Genomic DNA, 16,148 nt, shown 5'->3' on the forward strand with positions numbered 1-16,148 from the left:
TGGGCACATTTAAGAGCGGCATATGGGGGTACGACTGTGACTCGCCTTCAACAGCTGACAATCAAGTTTGACACGTACAAAAAGTGTCATGATCACGGTGTCAAGCAATATCTCAGGGTGATGTCAAATATGATTGCTCAACTCAAAAGTGTTGTTCATGTCCTCTTTGATGAGCAACAGGTTTAGCTAGTGATTCGGTCTCTTCCCAATTATTGGGAAAATCTGAAGGTTAACTTGACCCAAAATGATAGCATCAAAACTTTGCTGATGTTGCCCGTCATGTGGAGCTTGAAGACGAGCGGCTTGGTGCTGCTAAAGCTGTACCTAATGCCTTTGTGGCAGAATCAAGTGGTACAAAGATATGAAGCTTCAAGAGCAAGAGAAATTGGAAAAGTGAAGGAAAAGGTAAGGAGACCGGAGAAGGACCCTCCAAGAAAAGAAACAAGTCAAATTCCAAGAAAGAAAAATGGTTCTATAAGACGAAAGACAAGAGCAAGATGAAGTGCTACAATTGCCAAGTCCAAGGGCATTTTGCTCGCGAGTGCACTGAGCCGAAAAAGGTAGCATTTCAAAATGCATCTCTTAGTGTTATATATGTTTCTAGCACCGTTTTACTAACTGAATCTTATCATATGTGGATTGTAGACTCAGGGGCCACCGACCATGTGAGCCGCGATAGAGAAGCGTTTATAGAGTTTCGTCGAGTTCCACCTGGATCAAGGCATGTATATGTGGGAAATAATGCAAAGCTTGAAGTCAAAGTGATAGGCACTTGCAGACTGGACATGCATGGTGGCCGATCTTTGATGTTGTATGACGTCCTATATGTTCCAGAGATTCGACAAAACTTAGTATCTGTGTCTGTTCTTCTAGATTTAGATTTCAATTTGAACTTTAGTTTTAGTGGTCTTAAAATTACTCAAGGCAATGTTTTTTATGATTTTGGACATCGTTATGATGGTTTTATTGTGTTAGATTGTAATCCTTCTACGTATAACTATTATGTTGACCGTTGTGTTATGACATGTTATTCTAGTAACAATGGTGTTGATGTTATTACATGGCATGCAAGATTAGGTCGCATAGGACAGGATCGACTGAATAGGTTGGCTAAGGAAGGACATCTAGGTCCTTTCTCTAAAATTGAAATGCCTACTTGTGAAAATTGTCTTGCCGGAAAGATTACATGTAAACCATTTGGAAAGGCTAAGAGAGCTGATTTTTTATTGCAATTAATCCATTATGATATTTGTGGTCCAATGAATGTGAGGGCTAGGTCTGGTGCTTTATATTTCATTACGTTCATTGATGATTTCAAACGCTTTGGTTATGTCTATTTGATCTCTCATAAATCTGAATCACTTGACTACTTTAAGAAATATTCGAATGAAGTTGAGAATCAATTAGACAAAAGGATTAAGACGTTAAGAACCGATAGAGGGCGTGAATATCTTTCAAAAGAATTTGAAGGATTGTTCAATGAAAAGGGAATCACTAGAGAGTTAACTATTCCATACACACTCAACAAAATGGTGTAGCAGAAAGGAGGAATAGAACACTACTGGACATGATAAGGTCCATGATGGCACAGACAAGTTTACCTATCTTCTTTTGGGGAGATGCGTTATTGACTGCAACCTATATATTGAACAAAGTGCCTTCTAAATCAGTTTATGGACTGGTCATAAACCAAACTTAAAGGATTTACGACCTTGGAGTTGTGCTGCATATGTAAAAAGATTCCTTTTGCAAGTTTGGTAAATTAGGCCCAAAAGGCAAAAAATATATATCTTTATAAGATATTCAGAACACTCCAAAGGGTATGTGTTCATTGGTGAATTAGAGGATGGAAGTGTTACTGAGATTGAATCACGAGATGTCACATTTCTAGAAAATGATTTTCCAAAGAAGGGCGAGGTAAAGAATGGAGAGCCTCTTTGTGAAATGTTGAACTCAGATAGTCAGCAAGTGTCTTCTGACATAGCTAATATTCAAATTGATCAAGATCTTATTCTTGATCCGAGTGGGAGTGGGAACTCTTAATCCCAAATTCCTTCTGACGAACCTGTATTTCAACTACGAAAGAGTACCAGGAAAACTATACCCAAACGTACTTATGAAATTGAAGATTATATTTTCTTGGTATCTCCCACTGAAATGGATGAGCCAAAGTCTATGACTGAGGCTTTATCGAGCCCTGGAAAAGATGAGTGGATGAAAGCAATGAAAGAAGAATTAGAGTCCATGAAAACCAACAAAGTCTGGGATCTAGTTGACCTTCCGCCTGGGCGTAGAGCCATTGGGAACAAATGGGTTTTCAAAGTTAAACGCAAAGCGGATGGGTCAATAGAAAGATACAAGGCACGATTGGTGGCAAAAGGCTTTACTCAAGAAGCTGGAACCGATTATGAGGAAACATTTTCACCAATTGTGAAGTTTCCCTCAATTCGCTTACTTTTCGCTATTGTTGCATGTTTGGATTTGGAATTACCTCAAATAGACGTGAAGACAGCTTTTCTCAATAGAGAACTAAACGAAGAAATCTACATGGAACAACTTGTAGGCTGCATCGTTAAAGGCCAAGAAAGAAGGTCTGTAAATTGAAAAGATCTATTTATGGCCTGAAGCAATCTTCAAGACAATGGTATTGGAGATTTCACAATATGATTTCACCATGATCAATGAAGACCATTGAATTTATGTGAAGAATTCCAATGGGATGTTTGTAATTCTTTCTCTTTACGTGGACGATATTTTATTGGCTGGAAATAATTTGGAGTATTTGAAAACTATCAAGTCATGGCTTTCGAGGTCATTTGACATGAAAGATATGGGTGAGGCAGATTATATCCTTGGAGTTAAGATCCAAAGAGACTGTTCCAAAATGTTATTGAGTCTATCTCAAGAAACTTATATAAAGAAAGTTTTGGAGCATTTTCGCATGAACAATTGCAAATCCAAGGATACTCCTACAGCGAGAGCTGAAACTTTAAGCCTTGAAATGTGTCCCAAGACTGAAAATGAAAGGGAAGACATGTCCCGAGTTCCATATTTAAGTGCTGTCGGGAGCTTGATGTACGCTATGATGTGTACTTGCCCAGATATTTGTTATGACGTAGGTCTGGTTAGCAGGTATCAATCCAATCCTGGAAGAGATCATTGGAAAGCTGTAAAGAGAATTTTCAGATACCTGAAGGGAACTGCATATTATTCACTATGTTATAGTGGAAATGATTTATACTTGAGAGGATATACAGATGCTGATTGGGCCGGTGATCGAAATGATAGAAAATCAACATCCGGTTATGCCTTCTTACTTAATGGTGGTGCTATATCATGGAAAAGTAAGAAACAAACCTGTACAGCCTTTTCAATAATGGAAGCTGAGTTCGTGGCTTGTGCGTCTGCAGTATAAGAAGTTGTTTGGTTGAAGAGATTCTTTGAGCATTTGGATATTACAAAGAACTCTCAGAGTCCCATGACTCTATATTGTGATAGTCAAGCGACTATTGCATATACAAAAGATCCTAAGTATCACAGGAAGACCAAACACATTGACATCAAGTATAACTTTGTAAGAGACATGGTAGCAAGTGGAGAGATAAATTTACAGTACATTCCTACGCGAATCATGATAGCTAATCCTTTTACAAAGGCGATAGCTAGAGACCTATTTGAGAAACATGTTATGGCTCTAGGTTTGCGAAGGATATGAACATATTTATGTATTGTAAAATGATGTTGGTATTATAATATGGTCATCAATATTTGACTATTGAATTTATGCTTATATCTCGTACGCATGTGATGATAAAAATTAATAAAGTGTGCCAAACAAGTCATGAGATTGGCTCTCTCACACGAGCAATCGCCTCTTACGTTAAGAATCCTGAAGAGACGAGACCTTATAGAACCTTGGATTATGCGAGGTTATATTTACTTGTAGAGGTTGTTCTTCACAACTAATCAGACTTACGAATTTCACTATTCGATTATGACTTGTTTTGTAAGCCAGATAGAAGTTTCTCTAAGAAGATAGTTTAAGGATTATTGAAGTGAGAAACTCGGGTTAGACATTTGGAGGTGTCTAGACCAAGATCTGTATGGTGTTGAATGATTAAAAGAATTAGGCACACGCGCCAATATAAGGTGAGAACACCGTAACATGTGTTTCATACCGCGTGTGCTATCGACCATGGAATAATGGAAGAATGAATCCCTGCTTCTTCATCGTGTGATATCCAAAGAAGTTATATCAACTTTTATTAGAATACCCTTTGACCTATTACTATCTCTTGAAGTGCCAATCAGTGTTGCTACTATATCATGTCACTAATAGCCATGAGTGATTCAGCAATGCAGTGCATGTCTAGGAAAGCAGTTGATTTGGAATGGAAAGATTCGAGTAGAAAGGGAAGACAACTAAAATTTAGTAATTTAACTTGTATTCATAGGTCGACCATTACACTTACCATGAGGGTATTGGGTGTATTTGTGGATACAAAGTTAAACATGAACTCGAGTTCGTCTCTTTTCAAGGATGAGGGATCAGATAACTAACTACTGGAATAGCGAGTAATGTCTGGGGTATAGCGAGTAATAAGATCCTCATGTTAGTAGTGAATCCTTTCCGAATGTGATCGGATTTCTACATAGAGCTTTAGAATAACCTTAATGAGTTTGAAAATTTTTATAGCTCTTGATGCTCGCAGGTTGCACGAACTATTTGTCTGTATGAATAATGTGTGTTATTGGCATGATATTGGTTTGGGTACATCCCACCATGAGCAAAGTGGGAGATGTTGGATTTATTTTTAATTTGGGTCGCAGGTCGCTCCATGTGGGCCGACCCGACCCATTTATGAATAGATAAGAATAAATAACCTCTTATGAGAAGTTATTCCACACGTTTAGTTTTGTGGGAGCATATTCTATATGGTTATTTCTTGTTCTGGGAGGGAACAAATTTTTGTGAGAACTGCTTTCTTCCTTAACCCTAAATAAAAGGGAACATACGTACTCTTCCAAGTGAGACAAGAAGAAGAAGAAGAAGAAGAAGAAGAAGAAGAAGAAGAAGAAGAAGAAGAAGAAGAAGAAGAAGAAGAAGACAGTGAACTCATCTCCTTTTCTCACAAGAAATACACAGAGGACACTTAGTTTGTGAAAAATATTTCGTTTCCAAAAGGGACGGAATCGAACTTGAGCAATTGATCAAAGCAGGTTCTGCAAGACTTCCGCTACTGTTAACAGGTACACAATTCAATCTTCCTGTTACTGTTTAATCTTCAATAAAGCTTCTGAGTAAGGGTAGATTTAAAAAATTTAAGGTAAATTATTCTAAATATATATATCAGAGTATATTATCATTAGATTATTTGAAATTTATTACATTTCATGATTCTACCTTTATTTTTATCATTAAATTAGTGTTGTGAGTTGAGGAAAAAATGGGGATTTTTGAAGAAATCTTTCAAAATGTAAAATAATGATTTGAATGATGAATTAGTATCAGAATTTGATAATTTTGGTATGGTTGAACTCGTATCGGAACGGGTATTCGGGTTTTGTGAATTTTATCAGGTTTCGAGGTGTGGGCCGGGGGATGACTTTTAGGTTGACTTTTTAGTTTTAGCTAAAGATTGAAGCTTTATTATCCGTAATTGTTTCTTATGAGTTTCATTTATCATTTGAAGTTATCTTTCCTAACTTTGTGTAGGGGAACTGCTGTCGCGCCCTTTTTTCTCGCGAAATCGGGTTTCGACATTGACAACTCTTTTAAGGAAGGGTTTTAAAAGAGAGAGTCACCACCTAGCGGATTAAGGTGCGTTAGGGAACCTATTTGCAGATAACTCTATTTAACCAGTTTGCGTCACCAAAGATCGGGTAAGGGCTCGAAATTACCTCGAAGAGAAGGTGTTAAGCACTCTTCGAGGTCCACAATAGTGGGTCCCGGCCGAACTTAATTATATGAATTCGTCTATGTGATCAAAGATAAAAAAAAAAGAACCTGGGAAGTTCATTATTGAACGCAAATAATTGATAATAAGACAAGGTGGGGGGTCCTAAATTTTTTTAGCCTAAAGGATCGCCCCGTGCAACATAAATAATACTTCGTAACTTCTTCAAGATGGGGTGTTACTCATACTATTCAGCGGGCACAGACTATCATCTCCTGCTACCCGATTACTATCTTTGAGTTGTTAAAGCGCGCTAGTTGATTCTAAACCGTACCCTATGCGTGCACTACTCGTCCCATGCCTATGGTCCAGGAGGCTTTGGACCTCTATTTAGGTAGTTCTAGACCTTACTTAGGTTGCTCAAAAGGGAAAAATACTAAGCGACAGACAAAAAAGTTAGGACTTTCATTTATAAGAAAATAAGGGCTCAAGTTGGCCTTCACAATTAGACAACAAATGCTCGCAGGTCAGATTAACAAAGACAGTTACTGATTTTAATAGTTAAAATTATAGAAACCTATAGGCAGGATCTCTATATGAATCTGAATTTATATGGGCGGACAGTTATACACAAGAAGCATTATACTTACCCAAAAACCTATATGATTTGCCTACAGATTTTAAAACATAGGGGTTTAACCTATAGGCATGATATGTAGGAGTTTTTATGCGATAGTAGACAGTGGCAGGTCATAGATCTAGAATTATTTGTTGAATCCAATAGGCATATTTTCTAGTGAGAATAACAGCACAGTGTTTGAAAACTCGTGGACAAATGGGCAAAAATGATAGTTAAACTGATTCGAACCTATAGGCATGCTTTTTACAATTTGATTTTATTTTAGATCCTATAGGCATGATTTCTATAATCTGAACGAAAAGTATGTAAGCAGGAATTCATACGCATATTGGATCATACTATTTCTATAGGCATGGTTTGTAACAGAACATAATTGAGCCAAACATTGAGCCTATGGACATGGTGGCTAGCATATAATGGCTAAACATAATAGGATACCTATAGGCATGATTTCTAACACACAACATTCAACAACATAGCATTAACCCTATAGGCAGGATTTCTACCCCATTTTATAGTAAATATAAAATACGAACCCCTTCCCATTTTACTAACAATCCAGAATTGTTATTACAAATAATTATTACAACCCGAAATTTGATGAATAAATTACAAAAATAATTAAAACTATAGGGAGCCTATAGCAGGCCCAAATACACCTGAACAGGCCAGGCCTTCAACTCACAACAGCTCCAAAAGCCCATGTTCATAGCTACAACATGACCAGTGGTAAGTGATTTACCATGTTCAAGGATAAGCTATTACACCCCGTAATGTTGACCCAAGTAAATGTGAAGTTTTGAAGACTGAACAAAAGAACTCAGACATGGACCAGGTCCATCTTGTGAAGCACAGTCATGATCAACCCAAACATGTGAGATGCACGTGGAAGAGATAAATCTAACTTATCAGAAGTAATATCTCCTGATTTGATCGAAAAGGTTGCATTTTGGATAAGGAGAGAAAGACTCCTTACACGAAGAGAACACAGTTTAGGAAGAGGATAGTGTTAGAGTATGAGATCAACTAGAACTCTTCTACCATAGAAGAGTAGCGTCTGTATCCCAGTCAATCTCTAATTACTAACTCCTTAAATATTAGTGTTGTTCTCTTTTACAGGTAATGCACATAAGCAGAAGTTAAGCGTGAATTGAGAGCAAAGTAGCAAGGCAATTTTGCAAGCAATTTATGTGTGATTCAAGTGTGCAATCCTGAAGCTACTTGAACCAGATAGAAGAACCAGTTCCAAGTGTCTATCTTTTATTCTAGTTCAATTGTAGTAGGTGATTTTACATTGTACCTTTCATCTTTTATAGAAGCAATTGTATCAGGCACTTAGAGTGTTCAAGTTAGACTTAACTTGAAGTTGTCGCAATAGTTGAGGTTGTGTGCCACAACGGGATTAGAGTTAATCCTAGCTTTACAAAAGAGTTTTTGTAAATGCAGTTTTTGGCCCAGTGATTTTAGTGGAAGTTTGGAAAAATCCTACTAAGTAGTAGGCCGTGGTTTTTTTTTACCTTTTGAGCCAGGTGTTTTCCACGTAAAAATCTCTGTGTTCTTTATTTTCTTTACTTATTATTCTGCAAACAGTAGTAGTTGGAACACATAGAAGAACCAGGTCCTTCTATAATCAAGCTAATTCAAGTATTCTATTTCACTAATAAGATACGGTGACTTACTTCACATTTAGAATTGCACAAAAAAGACAAGTAAAAATTGGGTACCACACAAATCACCCTCCTCTTGTGTGGTATTGAAGTATAAAACATCAGTTGGTATCAGAGCGGGTTATCCTTGAAGAGGTTAACACCTTAGGAACAGATCAAGATGAGTGCACCACCATGAAACTGGGAAGGGAAATCCACTGCTAGGCCCCCACTCTTTAATGGTGAGTACTATTCTTGGTGGAAGAACAGGATGAAAGACCACATCATAGGAGAAGACTATGAACTCTGGGACATAGTCACTGATGGTCCCCTGGCTACTACAAAGAAGAATGCTGAATGAGTGGACGTGCCAAAGACAAGAGCTGACTGCACTGATGAAGATTTGAAGAAATGGGAAAAGAATGCCAAGGCCAAGAAATGGCTTATGTGTGGACTAGGTCCAGATGAGTAAAGCAGGATTCAAAGTTGTACCACTGCTAAGGAGGTATGGGACACTTTACAAGTGGCTCATGAAGGAACTCCTCAAGTAAAGAGATCAAGAGGAACATTGCTATATTCTCAATATGAGAATTTCACTATGAAGGAAGGAGAAACTATCCGGGAGATGTACACAAGGTTCACAACACTAAAATGAACATAAATCTCTTGGGAGAATTATCCTTGAGGAAGACAAGGTTGAGAAAATCTTGACAAGGGTCTTACCAGTAACTTGGGAAAGCAAAATCACTGTTATTTAGGAATCAAAGAACATTGCTACCTCAAGTTGGATGAACTGATTGGAAATCTCACTACCTATGAACTGAGAAGGCAAACCATGAAAATGGATGCACCCAAGAAGGAAAGGAGTCTGGCTCTCAGAATAGCTGAAGGTGCAGATCTAGAGGATGATGAAATGGCCATGATCACAAGGGATTTCAAAAGGTACCTGATGCGAGGAAAGGGTTCTTCAAGAGGTACAACCTTCAACAAACCAAGGGCTCATGAGAAATAAAACAACGAGGGTTGCTACAAATGTGGAAAGACTGACCACATGATCAAGAATTGTCCTCAGTGGGAAATTGAATGGAAGAAGAAAAGGGCTGAACGAAGAAATAGGAAGAAGGAATAGGTTCAACCCAAAAGGAATAAAGGACCAACAAAGGCTATGGTTGCTGCTTGGGGAGAAACATCAGATGAGGATTCAGAAGATGAAGCTGGAGATGAACAAGCACTTATGGCCGTCGGAGAATCAGATGATGAAACAAGAGGTAAGTGTGATTCATCTCAAAGACAAGATTAAATTTTTGTCTAAAAAAGGTTATCTGAATTATTGCTAGACTTCATCGATGAGTTTGAGGTAATAAACAATGAGAAGGAACAACTGTCTAGGGAGTGTGTGATCTTAAAAGCCAAGTGCAAAATCTAGAATCTAGGGCTAATGAGAGTGACAGTAAAAATACTGAGTTGAAGAACGAGGTTCTTGAACTTGACACCAGTGTCTTAGAACTTAGGTCTGAAAATTTAAACTGAAATTAGGAACAGGTAAGAAGAAAGTTGATCACACACATATCACCTTAGAAGAAAATCTAGGAAAAATGAAGGATGAGTTGTACAAGAAAGATAAACAAATAAGAGTCTTAAAAGAAGACCTAGGGAAGGTAAAACATGAACTAGATAGAACTTGCAAGTGGAATAAGTCTTCTGATGCACTATCCTGGCTACAAGAACACCACAGCAGCAACAAGAGAGGACTTGGCTATGGGAACCCAGCACCTAAGTGGGATCCCAAAAGCAAGTATATCACTCTTCCTGAAAATAAAATCTGCACACACTGTGGCAAGACTGGTCATTACAAAAGTGAATGTAATGCAAAGGAAAAGGCCAGTCAAAAGAACAAAACTTTTGTTCAAGAGAAAAATAGGCTGCCTGGATGGGCCACAAGGAATTTAATTTACCCCTTTGCCTATAGAAAGGGACCCAAACTATTTTGGGTTCCTAAGACTAACCCCTGATTTCTTTTTGCAGGTCCAAGTGCAGGGAAGTAGCCAAATATGGTACATAGATAGTGGCTGCTCAAAACATATGACTAAAAGTAAGAAACAGTTCCTTTCACTTGAGGACTTAAAAGGAGGTAATGTCTCCTTTGGAAATGAAAAGAAAGGTGAGATTATTGGGTTTGGAAAGGTAGGTAAGACAGACTCACATTCCATTGAGAATGTCTACCTGATAGATGGCTTGAAATATAGCCTAATCAGTGTATCACAACTGTGTGACAGAGGTAACCTTGTAGCATTTACCTCTACCAAATGCTTTGTGATTAATCTTACCACTGACAAGATTGTTTTGCAGGGAAAAAGAGTTAACAATATTTACATTGTAGATTTGTCCACTCTTTCAAAAAATGAACTCACTTGCTTGAGTGTGTTGGACAATGATCCCCTCCCGTGGCACAAAAGACTTGGTCATGCACGTCTGAATCAACTCAACAAATTAGTCTCCAAGGACCTGGTGATAGGGTTACCTAACATCAAGTTCAAGGAAGACAAAGTTTGTGAGGCTTGTACAAGGGGGAAGCAGGTAAGATCATCTTTTAAAAGCAAGAAAATGGTAAGCACAAACAGGACGATGGAACTGGTTCATATGGATCTCTGTGGTCCAATGAGAACATTGAGAAGAGGTGGTAAGAAATATGTGATGGTACTTGTTGATGATTATTCTAGGTTTACCTAGGTACTGTTTTTAACATCTAAGGATGAAGCATTTGACATGTTTACTGCCTTTGTTAGAAAAACTCAGAAACAACTAGGTAATCAACTTGCATCAATCAGGTCTGATCATGGAACTGAATTTGAAAATGCTAAGTTTGCTTAATTTTGTGATGAGCATGGTATAGATCATAATTTTCTGCCCCTAGGACTCCTCAACAAAATGGAACAATTGAAAGAAAGAATAGGACTCTTGAAGATATGGCCAGGACTATGCTTCTTTCTAGTAAACTGCCCCATAGCTTCTAGGCAGAGGCTGTAAATACTGCATGTTACATCATTAATAGATGCATGATTAGACCTCTTGTAGAGAAGACTCCCTATGAGTTACTTTAAGGGAGAAAACCAAATATATCCCATCTTAAGGCATTTGGATGCAAGTGCTTTATGCACAATAATGTAAAGGACTCCCTAGATAAGTTTAATCCCAGAAGTGATGAGGAAGTATTCTTGGGATATTCTTCACATAGCAAAGCTTATAAAGTGTACAACAAAAGAACTTTGTGTGTAGAAGAAAGTGTACATGTAGTTTTTGATTAAACTAACATTCTTTCTGAGAGACAGGAACATGAAGATGAAGCTATTAGGCTGGTAAAAGAATTGAGTGAAGTCTCAGCTCAAGCTAAAGATGCACCAAAAGAAGGAACAGGTGATGGAACAGGTTCTTCCATCCAGGGCAACCTAACAGGGGGTACTGAACAAAGAAGAACCGAAACCAATCCCCTAATGGAACCTGTCCATGACCCTGTTCCTCAACAACAGAACATGGGAGAAACATCAAGCAGAAATGAGTTGGTTGTGAAACCTTACAAGTATCAAAGTTCTCATCCCATTGAGAACATAATTACTGATCCAACATCTGGAGTTAAAACTAGATCACAATTAAAGAATTTGTGTGCTTTTGATGCTTTCTTATCTCTTATTGAGCCTAAAATGTTGCCGAGGCTTTGCAGGATGTAGATTGGGTAAATGCAATGCAAGATAAACTCAATCAGTTTGAGAGAAGTCAAGTTTGGCATCTAGTTCCAAGACCCAAGGACAAATTAGTAATTGGCACTAAATGGGTCTTCAGGAACAAGCTTGATGAAGATGGAACGGTTACAAGGAAAAAGGCAAGACTGGTGGTCCAAGGTTATAGCCAAGAGGAGGGCATAGATTATGATGAGACCTTTGCTCCAGTTGCAAGACTAGAGGCAATAAGACTCCTCATAGCCTTTGCAGCACACATGGAATTCACTCTTCATCAGATGGATGTCAAAAGTGCCTTCCTGAATGGCTACCTAAAAGAAGAAGTGTTTGTCAAACAACCTCTAGGGTTTGAGAGCAAGGAGTGTCCGGAACATGTGTACAAATTAGACAAGGCTCTCTATGGACTCAAGCAGGCTCCTAGAGCATGGTATGAACGACTGTCCAAATTCCTGCTTGAACATGGCCACAAAAGAGGTAAAATTGACAGTACTATATTCGTGAGGGAAAAAGGTAAGGATCTTCTTTTAGTACAAACATATGTTGATGACATAATTTTTGGGGCAACCACTGACACACTAAGTAAGGATTTTGCCAAATTAATGGGAAGTGAGTTTGAAATGAGTATGATGGGTGAGCTTAACTTTTTCTTAGGCTTACAGATCAAACAAAACCCAAATGGAACCATGATCCATCAGCAGAAATATGCAAAAGAGTTGATTATAAAGTTTAAAATGGATGAATCAAAGGAAATAGACACACCCATTGCAACAACTACTAAATTAGACCTAGATGAACCTGGTTCATCTGTTGATCAGAAGTTGTATAGGGGTATGATTGGTTCACTTTTGTATCTTACTGCTAGCAGACCTGACATAGTTTTCAGTGTAGGGCTTTGTGCTCGTTTTCAGGCAAATCCTAAGGAATCTCACTTGACTGTTGTCAAGAGGATACTGAGATATTTGAAAGGCACTACTGATCTTTGTCTTTGGTACCCTAAAGGTAGTAATTTCAATCTAGTGGGGTATGTTGATGCTGACTATGCAGGTTTCCTTGTGGATAGGAAGAGCACCTCAGGTATGGCTCATTTTCTTGGTTCATGTCTTGTATCATGGGCCACTAAAAGTAGAATTCAGTGGCCTTATCCACTGCTGAGGCTGAATATGTTGCTGCTGCCTCTTGTTGTGCTCAATTGCTATGGATCAAACAACAGCTGATAGATTTTGGCATTGAAGTTGGTTGCATTCCTACTTTTTGTGATAACACTAGTGCTATAAGTATGAAAAAGAGCCCAGTTCATCATAAGAGGACTAAGCACATAGATGTTAGACATCACTTCTTAAGGGATAACTATGAGAAATGATTAATTACCATAGAATTCTGTGCTACTGATAAACAAATTGCTGACATCTTTACTAAAGCACTGAGTAGAGAAAGCTTTGAAAGGAACAGGTTGGAATTAGGGATGATTAAGATCACCTAATGGGACCAGCTCAGAATTCACAATGAAAAAAAATTGAAAAAAATCTGGAAAAAAAAAATTTTTTGGCTAGGAAATCTGAACTTGTGTAAATATCTAGATTAATTTTTACTCATCTTCATACTGTAAATAGTATACTCCTGTGACATGTGTTAATATGACTCACTAATCTCTTACAAAATTTTCTCTATTGTGGTAAATTGAGGCATGATCAAGAGAATTCCATATGAAGAACCTGGTTCATCAGTATTGGTTCATCTGGATGCCAAGGTATGTTTTCTATACTCTGCACAATTAGAAATATAAATATTTAAATCATGAGCAGAGTCCTACCATTGTTCAACTCATTAAAAAATCCTATCCGTTTCTTTTTGAACCAGTTCCGTCCTCATTAGAATTCTAACCACAAAAATTGTCTAAAATCTAGGGATGCCTAACCATTCGTTCAACCTGCAATTTTAGGTTGATTAGACCTCTAATTGACTGTTAAAGCTACCGTTATCTATTAAATGAGTCTTTCTCTTTAAATACTCATTATTACTTCCTACCATCCTCATAATTCAAAACCGTCAAAAAACCTTCTTCACTCTCAATTGCTTTCTTCTCTAAAGGTTTAACTCACAAATTCTCTCAAGCAACAAGCTACAATGACGAACCCACAAGACAACCCTGGAACTCCTCCACAACCTACTCCCTCTGATTCATCTACCCCTCCTCCACCTAGCACGACTCCCCAACCCATGCGAAGGAGAGTAAAAATGCTTGCTCGCGAAACGGTGGCATCTGGCTCTCTTTCAAAGAAATTGAATGAGAAACTAAAGGCAAGTCAGGCCCAAGATTCTGATTCTGACTCTGAGTCTGATTCATTCAAATCTGCTAGTGAGAGGGAAGGACCTGGGTCTTCTGACTCTGAGAAGGCTCAAAAATCCCCTTCTAAGGTAAGTTCTTCTTTGACTGAAAATCTAGAAAATAGGTTTGTGTTGGTTGGACCTATAATGGATGTGGAATTACCTAAGTTAGGAAGGAGTGGAGGTAAAAAGAAATTTGAAAAAGAAAAAGAGAGAGAGGGTGAATGTGATGACGTTAGGGGAAAAGGGAAAGGAGTGGTTGATCATTCACCTGAATTGCCTGTACCTGTTATTTGTGGGGTTGCACAGGAAACTGTTGACAAAAGTAGCAAGAAGTCAGGGGGAAGCGGTTCAGGGGAGGCTACTGAGGGGCTAGTTAATCTAAGCTCACAAGGAGATGAACCTGGTTCATCAATTGAAGAGACCCTAGCAGACTTTCTGAAAAAGGTAGGTGCAAGTTACGATCCAAAGAAAAGAAGAACTCCCACACCAAAACCCCCAAGTGCTGCTAAACCTTCCAAGAAACGAAAGGCTTCCTCCCCAACAACTACTGAAACTACCTTGCCAAAGGGAAGAGCAACAAGAAGCAGAGTGAAATAGAGTGAGAGAGACCTACAACAGGCTTTGGCTGAAAGTAAGAAGAAAATGATGGATAAAGGAATAGGTAAGGTTGCAGAGTCCTCTGAAGCAGTTGATGTTGAGGAGATGGAACAGGTCCATCAGGAGGACCATGCAACAAAGGAGGTTCAGACCCCCAAGCCCAAAAAGACCAAGACTTCTTCCTAGAAGTCTTCCTCTGTGTCTGAGGCTGCTGAACCTTCATTGGCCAAGAGGAGAAGGTCTGCAGTAAAAAGCAAACAAGTTAGAGTTTCTGAAGATGAGTAATGGAGTGGTGAAGAAGAAAATGAGTCTGATGGTGAACAAGACAAGCTGGCCAAGTTTGGCAAAAGGAAAATTTTGAAGGGAAGATTGCTAAAAGATTTGGTGAAACCAGGAATGGTTCGTTTGGTTGACACTCTAGCTGCTCAGGGTTAGAAGGACATGGTCCTTCAAATGGATGGGAGATTGGCCAGAAATGAAATCATTGAATTCATGGCAAATGCTGAAGTCAAAGATGGCAGAGTTACAAGCAAAGTCAAAGGAGTTCAAGTGACATTTGATGCAGAGAAGCTGGGAGAGATTCTAGACATCCCTGCTGAGGGATATGAGGATTACACCAGACAGAGATGGTCAAGTCTGGATTCCCTTTCGCCTGCCCTTACAATCTCTAGGAGATTCTGTGATGTTGCATAAGTGAATGAGGACAAGTTTGTGCACAAGAGTGAAATGAAGCCACAACACAAAGTCATTTTTGAGTTTGTCAACTAGTGCCTACTTCCCAGGCAGGAGAGAAGGCATATTGCAAATTATATGGACTTAGTTTTGATAGAGTGCCTTGAAAGTGGAAGGCAAATTAACTGGCCTGCATTCATCATCAAGCTACTGGACAGGGTTATCAATGGTTCCAAGGCTCATGCTACCCCCTATGGCTTTATTCTGACTACGGTTCTGGATAAGTGCAATGTGCCTCTGAAGAAATGGAAAATGGCCACAAGCAAGGATTACTTTGGTATTAATACTCTGCTTTCTTGTGACTATTTAGTCAATGCCATTCCAAATGAACCTGGTTCATCCAAGAAGACACCTATCAATAGTAAAGTCAGGGCTCTTGTTCAGGAAAGCGAGGCCAAGGATGCTGAGATAGCTAGGCTAAAGGCTCGTGTGGCAGAGTTGGAATCTGAGATGGATGCTCTCAGAACTAAGCTTACCAAGGAAAAGGAGAAGAATGATGGAATTCTTCACAATATGTTGAATCTTCTCCAAGCCCAAAACCAACCCTCTAGCTCCCCCAAGCCTTAGGAATTCT

At 38.7% G+C, this 16,148-nt stretch overlaps 1 protein-coding gene across 1 annotated transcript; it reads left to right on the forward strand.

Annotated features, from left to right (window-relative positions):
* The first annotated feature begins 14,041 nt into the window (after window positions 1-14,041).
* On the forward strand, window positions 14,042-14,842 carry LOC109210737 (ena/VASP-like protein). The gene is made up of 2 exons (XM_019374195.1): window positions 14,042-14,292; window positions 14,482-14,842. Exons 1-2 carry the CDS (start codon window positions 14,042-14,044, stop codon window positions 14,840-14,842), a joined length of 612 nt encoding a protein of 203 aa, XP_019229740.1.
* Window positions 14,843-16,148: the final 1,306 nt, after the last annotated feature.

This window comes from Nicotiana attenuata, unplaced genomic scaffold (assembly GCF_001879085.1).
Source record: "Nicotiana attenuata strain UT unplaced genomic scaffold, NIATTr2, whole genome shotgun sequence".
NCBI classification, from domain to species: Eukaryota; Viridiplantae; Streptophyta; class Magnoliopsida; order Solanales; family Solanaceae; genus Nicotiana; species Nicotiana attenuata.

Coding starts and splice junctions, on each gene's coding strand:
- LOC109210737 (XM_019374195.1), top strand. CDS start 14,042: ATGACGAACCCACAAGACAACCCTGGAACTCCTCCACAACCTACTCCC. Junction 14,293..14,481: donor AGTGAGAGGGAAGGACCTGG/GTCTTCTGACTC, acceptor TGATGACGTTAG/GGGAAAAGGGAAAGGAGTGG.